Source organism: Nematostella vectensis, chromosome 14, assembly GCF_932526225.1.
Source record: "Nematostella vectensis chromosome 14, jaNemVect1.1, whole genome shotgun sequence".
Taxonomy (NCBI): domain Eukaryota; kingdom Metazoa; phylum Cnidaria; class Anthozoa; order Actiniaria; family Edwardsiidae; genus Nematostella; species Nematostella vectensis.
Window position 1 is genome coordinate 5,378,966 of NC_064047.1, and position 11,121 is coordinate 5,390,086.

General features: G+C 38.4%; 2 protein-coding genes across 4 annotated transcripts in view; both read left to right on the plus strand.

Moving 5' to 3' along the window:
• The window catches only part of LOC5504737 (fibulin-1), a 61,345-nt gene that overhangs the window by 28,022 nt on the left and 22,202 nt on the right, over positions 1-11,121 (plus strand). The gene's annotated exons all lie outside the window — the stretch shown is intronic.
• On the plus strand, positions 96-10,855 carry LOC116610348. The gene is made up of 4 exons (XM_032371179.2): positions 96-715; positions 7,016-7,130; positions 8,696-8,796; positions 9,136-10,855. Exons 1-4 carry the CDS (start codon positions 395-397, stop codon positions 9,493-9,495), a joined length of 897 nt encoding a protein of 298 aa, XP_032227070.1. The 5' UTR covers positions 96-394; the 3' UTR covers positions 9,496-10,855.

An 11,121-nucleotide genomic window follows, 5' to 3' on the forward strand; every position in this document is an offset into this window, starting at 1 on the left:
ATCCGGGATATTAAACAGGCCATCCGCTCTAAATTATCAATCACATCACATATTTCAATCACAATTTTTTTAAATCATCACAAATTATCAATTAAATCACATATTTTGAAATATTTTTCGCGTTTTCCGTTAAAAATCATCGGAGATTGTTACGTAATCGACGGGAAGTAAACTGGTGACAATGCGGCTTGAACGCGAAAAACAAAATTATTATCTTTATTAGCATACACCTTAACACCCACTGAGGATTTGTTCTTCAACAGATTTGCTCTTTATGACTCCTACTGGGTGTTCGCTAGCAAGTTCTTAAGGCCATTTGTTAGACGTTTTTATAAACTACAGCAGGTGAATAGGGCGTAATACACTTCTCAAGAGGCACCATCTTGACGGTGCGATGTGGCGACATTTCCTACACACTTTCTACATCTTTCTTTGCCTTATTTTGACTTTCCCGTTGACAAAAGCATTCAAAAACAAGCAATTCCAAAAGGAAGACAATAAGTACTTAAATGTCACAGAGAAGGATACTTTCCATGTAGATAAGGTATCGCAGTGTGCTGTTAAAAGCTTAAAAGACGATTCCTTACTTTCGTTTAACTTTAAAAAGGAAAGATCAAACGACGGGAAATACTTGTGCGAAGTGTTACGTACCGATAGATACATCAACTGGAAAAATTACACTAATAATGCCGGCTATCAGCATTACAACGCAAAGGTGAGTTTATTATGTAATTATATAATTCAAGATAATTCAATGGTAATAAACAGGGTAAACGATTTTACCTTTTACTGTTTGGTTAGGAAAAACTGTTAGCGTTTGAGTTAAAGCACTAATTCATAATGCCCAATACGTTTAAGAACTGTTAATATTTGTACTTCATTTAACGATAAGTTAAGTTCAGAAAGATATATAGAAAAACAACTGTATACTCTAAGTTTCCTTGGTAACGACTGTACAATGAGATGGGATAGCACTATTAGAACGTAAAAGGAAAAATGAAATAAGAATCGCTTTTCAACCACTTACTCTTATTTTTCTGACTGACAATTTTTTCGGAAGACAAACCTTGAAATCCGAGGCAAACAAAATAAAGAAATTAAGTAGCAGAAATTAGAATTCTTTGAAAAGGGATGTTTACTGGGAAAGTAGAAAAGTGTTGTGCTGAAGAAAACAATTTTTCCACATGCCTGCGGATAATAACAAACATAATTAACTTGGATGCGAATGTTTAAATACTAAAACACTGCTTGTACAAAGAAAACCTACATCTCAATGCTTCAAGCAGTATGAAACAAGCGGTAATTAACAGCGTGTTGCAAAATTCATTCAGATAAGAAAAATGTTTTTAAACACATTCATAGTATAGACGAAAAACAAAGATGCATTTTTTGTAGTTACATAATACAATAGACTGTTAACCACAACTGTGATATCACAGATAAAATCCGATTTGTTTAATTTGCATATACAATAGCACAGCGTTAACTCGAACCTGAAGGTAGTCAGAAAACAGTTTGAGTTTCTACACATAGTCTCAAATTATGGAGAAGTCTGTTAAAATTTAGCGTGCGTGCATCCGAGCTTGCGTTTACCGGATGTACGTAGACTATTAAAATTAGGGACTGTGCAACAATTATCAGGACGGGGGGGAGGGGGCCTGTATAACAAGAGGGGGAGTCAAAAAGTTAAAATGTTGCTAAGAAAGGGGGGTCAGCCTTTACGCATAAGAAGGGGAGCTTACTTAAAATGCTTGTTTTGTATCCAGATTTATCAAAATTTTGGCGCATTCATAATGCCCAAATGCATGTCTATACGTTTAAGAACTGTTAATATTTGTACTTCATTTAACGATAAGTTAAGTTCAGAAAGATATATAGAAAAACAACTGTATACTCTAAGTTTCCTTGGTAACGACTGTACAATGAGATGGGATAGCACTATTAGAACGTAAAAGGAAAAATGAAATAAGAATCGCTTTTCAACCACTTACTCTTATTTTTCTGACTGACAATTTTTTCGGAAGACAAACCTTGAAATCCGAGGCAAACAAAATAAAGAAATTAAGTAGCAGAAATTAGAATTCTTTGAAAAGGGATGTTTACTGGGAAAGTAGAAAAGTGTTGTGCTGAAGAAAACAATTTTTCCACATGCCTGCGGATAATAACAAACATAATTAACTTGGATGCGAATGTTTAAATACTAAAACACTGTATGTACAAAGAAAACCTACATCTCAATGCTTCAAGCAGTATGAAACAAGCGGTAATTAACAGCGTGTTGCAAAATTCATTCAGATAAGAAAAATGTTTTTAAACACATTCATAGTATAGACGAAAAACAAAGATGCATTTTTTGTAGTTACATAATACAATAGACTGTTAACCACAACTGTGATATCACAGATAAAATCCGATTTGTTTAATTTGCATATACAATAGCACAGCGTTAACTCGAAACTGAAGGTAGTCAGAAAACAGTTTGAGTTTCTACACATAGTCTCAAATTATGGAGAAGTCTGTTAAAATTTAGCGTGCGTGCATCCGAGCTTGCGTTTACCGGATGTACGTAGACTATTAAAATTAGGGACTGTGCAACAATTATCAGGACGGGGGGGAGGGGGCCTGTATAACAAGAGGGGGAGTCAAAAAGTTAAAATGTTGCTAAGAAAGGGGGGTCAGCCTTTACGCATAAGAAGGGGAGCTTACTTAAAATGCTTGTTTTGTATCCAGATTTATCAAAATTTTGGCGCATTCATAATGCCCAAATGCATGTCTATACGTTTAAGAACTGTTAATATTTGTACTTCATTTAACGATAAGTTAAGTTCAGAAAGATATATAGAAAAACAACTGTATACTCTAAGTTTCCTTGGTAACGACTGTACAATGAGATGAGATAGCACTATTAGAACGTAAAAGGAAAAATGAAATAAGAATCGCTTTTCAACCACTTACTCTTATTTTTCTGACTGAATTTTTCGGAAGAAAAACCTTGATATTCGAGGCAAACAAAATAAAGAAATTAAGTAGCAGAAATTAGAATTCTTTGAAAAGGGATGTTTACTGGGAAAGTAGGAAAATGTTGTGCTGAATAAAACAATTTTTCCACATGCCTGCGGATAATAACAAACATAATTAACTTTGGATGCGAATGTTTAAATACTAAAACACTGCTTGTACAAAGAAAGCCTACATCTCAATGCTTCAAGCAGTATAAAACAAGCGGTAATTAACAGCGTGTTGCAAAATTCATTCAGATAAGAAAAATGTTCTTAAACACATTCATAGTATAGACGAAAAACAAAGATGCATTTTTGTAGTCACATAATACAATAGATTGTTTACCACAACTGATATCACAGATAAAATCCGATTTGTTTAATTTGCATATACAATAGCACAGCGTTTACTCAAACTCTGAAGGTAGTCAGAAAACAGTTCGAGTTTCTACACATAGTCTCAAATTATGGAGAAGTCTGTTAAAATTTAGCGTGCGTGCATCCGAGCTTGCGTTTACCGGATGTACGCAGTCTATTAAAATTAGGGACTGTGCAACAATTATCAGGACAGGGGGGTGGGGGGAGGGTGGCTGTAAAACCAGAAGGGGAGTCAAAAAGTTAAAATGTTGCTAAGATAGGGGGGTCAGCCTTTACGCATAAGAGGGGGGGAGCTTACTTAATATGCTTGTTTTGCATCCAGATTTATCGAAAATTTGGCGCTCTTTGCGCGCATATAGCTAACAAAATGTCACATTCCCCTTAAAATACAGAATCATCGCAAACTTTGAGAAACTCTTTGCAGTCTCACTGAGGACCGCTCTGTTCTATAAATCACTATATATCTCTCAACCCTTATCAGCAAAATGAGCTCGTTGTTTCTCTTAATAATGTTCCCTAGTCGCCTGAGCTCAAATTCAGAAAGCTCCCGTAAGGGGCGGACCATTTTATGTCCGCAAGATTTTTTTTTTCCCATGTACAGCTATGCAGGATTTTTTTTTTTCTTGGAGCTCATGTCTTTTTGTAGCATTTTTTTCCAATCGGCATTTTTTTTTTCTTTTCTCGTCCTATATCTCTAGAATATAGAACTCAACTAGAACGTGTTTCATTCTTTTTAACCTTCGAATAGATTGAAATGATAATTCAATAAACTCACTAGGTATAGGGATTATACATGGTAAGACCTTCGTGTCTTCGCTATCAAGCTCCTACCATGTCATATTGAGTCAGATAAAATAGCAAAAAAAGAGAAGAGCTTCTTTTTTTCTTGCCGTGACGTGATATCGTATCACTTCACTGAAACGATTATTATTCACGTCTTTTTCACATGGATATATTATATAATAAATATAGCCATTGTATGTAAAAAAAGGTTTTTATTCTGGTGACCTATTAACAACATGCGAATTGTTCTTGCAATCTATTTCTTCAATGGCGTTCTTACAATTCAGACGTTAAAGAAACTATAGTGGAAAGGGCGAGTCTCAACCAATAGAAACTTTCAAGAATATGTTGAGGAGAAATACAAAATACACATATCAAAAATATAGAGTAAAACGCTTTATAAAGTAAAAAACATTAAAGATTTCACAGAATTCTTATTTTATTTTTTAGAGTTCTTCTTTCACAAAATGGCTTTGCAACATTTTTTTTCATCATAAACTTGTGCATGAAATTTTTTTCTGCTCATTTGCTTTGCATGCAAATTTTTTCTTTGAGCTTGCAGGATATATATATATTTTTTTAATCAAAAGCATCCATATTTTACCTGCCACGCCAAGACGACAAAGGATAAGATTTGTCACGTCTATGGTTCTGTGTTAAACCATTTTTTTTTTTTGGGGGGGGGCATACGTAATTTTTCATTGTTCGAAGCTCATTTTACGGACCCCCTCCTCCTGATAATCATTGTACAGTCCCTAATTGAGAGAGTTTGCTCGTTCGGGTGAAACGCGCTTGGGATAAAAAAACATAATAACTCGAGTTAAAGGTGTATTCGAGCTTTGAGTTATTTAAGTAAAAATGAAAAAACTGCTGATTTGGTCTGAAACCGATCTCCCAAAAGCCGACGGCGTCTTACCCTGGAAACTAGAGGCTCGACTTTTTTTTAAAGCAAAGCGTTTTTAGGTCCATTTACACCTATTTCAAATAAGGCATTGTAACCCGCAGTGCTTCATGGGTATCAATTCAATGAACAAATAAGCGTAAATAAAATACAAATCCAGGTTTCGAAAGATGTAGAATTCTTGTTTATTCACATGGCTTTCACATACAAGAATTGAGCCGGTTTTATGCTACCCATGAACCAACGCGGGTTACGACACATTTCTCATTTCGACAAATTCTCGAGTGCAACCATTTTTTAAATATGTGTACCTGTGTACATGCTAACCGAAAGAAGATTCCAGCGTCTGGTTCACAGGGTAAGGGATGCTTGATCCTAACTTTTGATAACTGAGAATTCGAGCCTGGGCTAGCGAGGTTTTACAGCATTTGCATTTGTAGTGTGCGGTATCAAAATATTGAATTAAGGAACACAAAAATTACAAAAAATAGTAAATACAAAAAAAAAAATTAAAAAAATACAAAAATTTGTAAATTTAGTATAAAAGCGGGTCTATTGTGCGCTATATCTTTTTGCAAAAAGGCTCAGAAAAAGTACTGTGCAGTCATTATACGCCATTTTGTTTTGCAAGCCTTTTTGATTTTAGAATCCTAATATTTCTTTTAAAGTCAGAAACTTTTCTTTATGAATAGCCTTTAAATTCCGGCTGTTTTTTTAAAGTTTATGTTATTAAGTGATGGCATTCGCATTGAACTGCCACCCATCAGCCTCCATTAGTCGATTACCTAACAATCTCCGATGACTTTTAACGGACAACGCGAAAAATATTTCAAAATTAGATTCTATTGTCTTTTAACGGTCGAGGTTTCCGTCGGCCCTCTGGAAGTAAACTGGTTATAATGCGGCTTACCTTCAATGGTATGAAGGTATGAAGGATAACAATATAGTCATTAGGCACAAAATACATGCTGCTTTTTCTTGTGACACTAAAATACTTGCAATATCCCACATTTTTGCCCGCTTTCCATCCGGCTATGACGTTTTCATCAAGTTCAGGAAAAGAGCATTTATTACAAACGGCATTTCGCATGAAATGCACTCGTATTCCGTGTGCGAGTGCGAGTGCGAGGCAAGGGGCTACATACGGGCTTTCGGGCTACATACAGGGTCTCATAGGGGAGTTTTTGCCAATTTGGCGCATGCGCGAAGAACGGGGGGAGTCAATAATACTCTGCAGTTCCTTTTTTATTTTTGTTCAAACAAAACGATTTGCATTGATTATAAACTAATCTGCATTATGTAATCGTTATGACTGGTGCGACCTTGTAGCACCGTTTAATCCCTCGCCGTACCATAGTCGCATTATCCGACTAGCCCACTCGCTCCAGACAATTGGTGCAACCTCCTCATTAATTCAATTTCGTGCGCAATAAGCTGCGTGCTAACGCCGCATTACCTGTCGAAATTTTCTAGATGACACGATAATGCGAGCCTGGCACGCTTTACTAACCTCGATCTCTATGTCATGCCGAAAATATCAACTTTCGGCTTTGGCGTATCGACCGAGGCTTTGCTGAAAAAGTAGTTAATATTATGCCACCGTGTTATTAATTACTTTCCAAAATAATCATATCTCAATTGTTTGTTCTTGTTTAACTTATAATATATGTATTTATACACCTATTTCAAATAAGGTTGAACTCAGAAAAAAATGTGTAACTGCTCCATGGGTATCATAGTAAATAAGCGTATATAAAATACAAATCCAGGTTTCCAAAGCTGTGGAATTCTTGTTTACATTCCTATGTGATTATATTTATAACTTATACAAGCATAGCAGATACAAGAATTCGGCCGTTTATACGCTACCCATGAGCCACCGCGGGTTACAACACATGGGTTCTCGGGTGCAACCTTATTTGAAATAGGTGTATTTTTTTAGATTTTTGTTTAGAGCGACTGCATATCACGGCCCTGTCAGCACGGTGCTACATGCCTCGCGCAGTACCCTTGTACCGCATACATATGCTCCTGTACACCAGGGTATACGGGAAAGCATTGTGAAACAGGTATATGCCCCATCCACACGCTATTATTAAATGTATCGTACGTTTACGTGCTCCTGTATACCGCAGTATACGGGAAAGCATTGTGAAACAAGTATATGCCCCATCCACATGCTATTATTAAATGTATCGTACGTTTACGTGCTCCTGTACACCGGGATGCAAAGGACAAATTAGGTGACAAAGTATATGATCCATTAAGAAATACTTTCTTTCTACCTTTCTTGGCCAAAAATAGCTCAAATCGAGGTTGCATCTTTCTTTTTATTGTTTTGTAGTAGGCCAATCGTATAACGTAGAATGTGCTTCTCTGAATCCCTGCTACGTGGCTCGAGGCTCGATATAGCACATAACAAGTAGCAGGCCTCGAAGGATTGAAAACATTGTGGCCACGTCCCTACTGATTATTTTCTTATACTTTGAAATTTTTAGGGGGGAGGGGGCACGTGCTCTAGTGACCCCCCTGCTACGGCCCTGTAGCACTATAACTGTCTTCGCAGTACTCACGAGTCTTATAGTGACCGAAATCTCATCAATCCTGTCTCGTTACTTGTTTCGTTCAGGTTGTGTTGTTCTTTGAATTGTTATTGTTTCTGTTTAACGATCATTCACTCCCGGTAAATAAAATACTGTCACTTTCTGACAGACAGCCAGGACATGTGCTTCAGGGGCGGTTAGCGTGAGGATCCCTGCACGTTTCATGTGTTTCAAAAGTTGGAAATCACGTTTCACGATAAACTGAAGACAACAATCAATCTTTACTTGGAAATCACGATTCACAAGCATAGATCACGATTCACGCTGATCGAATTTCGCCATTCACGAATTACTGCCAAGGTAGCAATCACGGATCACGGTTTACAATTTGTCCTTTTCAGGATTCACGGTAAACACACGCAGTTCACGAAAGTAAGCCTTACCGCCCCCTGGTGTTTCTGCCCGGACTTCTTAATCTTCGCTCGCAGTTTTGTTCTAGAAAATACTGTGAACAAAGGACACTAGATAAACTAACGACGGAATTAGATCGGTTTATGGAATTGAATAACTATATTAAGAGGGGAATAACGTAGGTAGTTTTCTGAATTTTCGTGTAATAGTTTTCTTTCGTGTGCAGGAGGATTTGCTTATGTGAAAATTTCGCTATTTATTCTCCTAGTTCTCACCAGATACGTATGAATGCAGTAAAGTTGAATTCTCGTACACACGGTAATGGTTTCCTTTCATGAATTCGAGCTCCGCGCTAGGCCGGGAACGCCACAGATGTATTTGATAAATCACAGCCCCAGATCTTCCGCCTGCAATCAAGCGCTTTTTTCATTTTATTTTTATATCTGTTATATTTCCTGTAGTGGCTTCGGATTTGTAGACTTTTAAGAACTTTAACGAGGCGTAATACAAAACGTGATAGCACGAGGGATGAGCAAGAGCACGAGCGAGTCTCAACCAAGGCGAGGGCTTATGGGTAATAACATAATAGCAGCTGACAACCGGATGTGAAGTGTCCGGAAGTAAACTATTACATTCACTCTGATAAAGCTTTGCTGATATGAGAATTTGTTTTTCTACAGCTAAGTACATCAGTATCAGTGTAACGTCAAGGGGACGGGACGATCCAAACTTTCAGACGAAGAACTCGATCATGGTGAACAATATCGATCTAGGGGTGCCTGTAAGCAATGATTTCTTGATATGAAACTATTTTACTTTTTGACCCGAGCTTATTTGTTTTTTTTTTTGTTTTTTTTTTTCAAAGGCGATTGGGCAAGTAACCTCCTTATTTGTAATTGTCATAGAATTCCCCTTACCTCCATAATTTCTCGTCTTGCTTTTTTTTGCTTGATTTGCCCTTCATATTAAGGGGAACTACAATAACAGCAATCCGGTCTAAAATGTCCTCACTATTTTTCTAAGTAGCGCAGGATTGCTATTATGGGCAACATTACAAGGCTCTCCATAGGGGCCCAATAGGCAAGGTTGAGTCTTCTAATCCTCGTTTGTTTCGTTTCAGGCACGAGGACACAATATTGTGGCCCTCTATCCAACGGGCGCGCTTCATTCTTCAAGATCTTTTGATACATTCGAACATTCAGGTTCCGGCAACAATATGGCTAACTACCTTAATTCACTACCTAATAACATGATCGTTCTCGTCTCAGTCCTTGATTTTGGCGAAAGGTATGGAGGTCCCGCGGCCTCTGCTCTCGAAAGTGTGGGTGCCGTTGAACCAGTGCTCTCCCCTGGGCTTCGGGAGTCCTGGGCACTGATTGGCTACAAAGGGGGGAGTAAGCCGTGGATTAAACAAGCGAGAAAAACAAGATATAATGGACCCGCTGTCATATCAGCATACATCCAAGAGGTGCACCCGTAAGCAAGTCCACGATATACAAAGAAACTGCTTACTTAGTAGCCGACCACTGCACACTAAAACGGATTCGATTGAAACCTTCCTTCCACACTAACACACGCGCTGGATCCAGCGAATCCGGTTACTTTTAGAAAGGCCGTCGAAAGTGAATCAAAATGAATCCGTATACTTTGGTCCTAAGTGTGGACGGTCGAATCCGTATCGAAATGAAAACGATGGCGTCATATCGCAGGCGCGCGCTGCTTTGAGCATGCGCATATAATAAAAATGACGTCACCCTGTACCTGCGTTTTCAAACGTATGAATCCGTGTTAGTGTGGACGGCTGGATCCAGGCGAACACGATGCGAAAACGATAGTGTGGACGCAAATCAAATGATGCGTTTTCGGCGAAACGAATCCGGATTTTTTTTTAATCCTTAGACTCCTTAGACTCACTGCTCACGAATCACGAGCGATTTGGTTTAGCACACCCACCTACCAAACCGAGGAGTCAGTATTCAAAAGCCAGTGCTGTAGCAGGCCTCAGAAAATTGGAAGAAGGGGGGATGGCACGATATCCCCCCCGGGGGGGGGGTGGTACTCAGTCTTTGTTTGGGTTTAGGGGTGCCGCTGGGGGTTTTGAAACCTGACCCTGTCTAGGACAACACCCTCAATTTTAGGACCCTGTTAGCAAGTGAGAGGAAGCAAGGCAATCAGATCGGCGGCGGGATCAGCGGTTACGAGTGTTAGCAAGGCAACGAAATCGGTGCCCTGTTTAGCACAGCCTTGCTTGAAATTATGTACTCTGTTCATGACACAGAGGCCTGAAATATATACCCTGTTCAGGACAGAGAGGCCCGAAATGTAAACCCTGTTTTGGAAAGAGAGTTAAAAAACCATCCCCTGTCCAGCGGCACGTCCCCGTATAGCCCATATCATCCCCCCCCCCCTCCCCCGCCGGCACGATACTGAAACATCGAGAAAATATTTGGGGGTACAGCCACACTACTTTTTTAATTCCTTGTAATTTTTTATTGGGGCCCGCACCCCCTTGCGGCCCTAAAAGCACAAGACAAGCTCGACTATTGTATGGTTTAACTTATATTACCTCTTGGTCTGAAATGTCGGTTTTTTAAAGGTAAAATTTAATACTTCCGGGGAAAATAAGCAAACCAGATCAAACATAACGACATAACTGTTTGTATGGCTTTCTGGCTGAAGGGATGACAGAGCAAGAGATAGCGAGAAGGCAGGACAAAACTTTCTGTCTGAAGAAATTCCTAGAGCCAGAGATAGCAGGAAACCAGTTATAGATTCATAGAACATTTTTTTGTATTTTCAGTGTATTTTAATCTTCAAAAATAAAATAGCATGTCACAAAACTGTTACAATATTTGGATTTGTTTAGTTCTTTTTAAATAATGCTTTCCTATGGCAAAACGTACACTATGTGGTTGAGATTCCGTATTCAATATTATTAACGTCAAGAGGACTGAACGATCCACACTTTCAGTGGGGGGACTTAATCATGGTCAACATTGTCGATCAAACGGCGAATGTAAGCAATGATTTTTTGGTACTAAATAGTAACGTACAATTTCTTTGTAAAAGTAAAAAAGCAAACAACTTGAACCGTAACTTCGCGAAA

Excerpts from the sequence above, each read along its gene's own strand:
- LOC116610348 (XM_032371179.2), top strand. The coding sequence starts at position 395 with ATGTGGCGACATTTCCTACACACTTTCTACATCTTTCTTTGCCTTATT. Across the intron at positions 716-7,015 it reads ATCAGCATTACAACGCAAAG|AGCGACTGCATATCACGGCC; the intron begins GTGAGTTTATTA and ends ATTTTTGTTTAG. Across the intron at positions 7,131-8,695 it reads GGGAAAGCATTGTGAAACAG|CTAAGTACATCAGTATCAGT; the intron begins GTATATGCCCCA and ends GTTTTTCTACAG.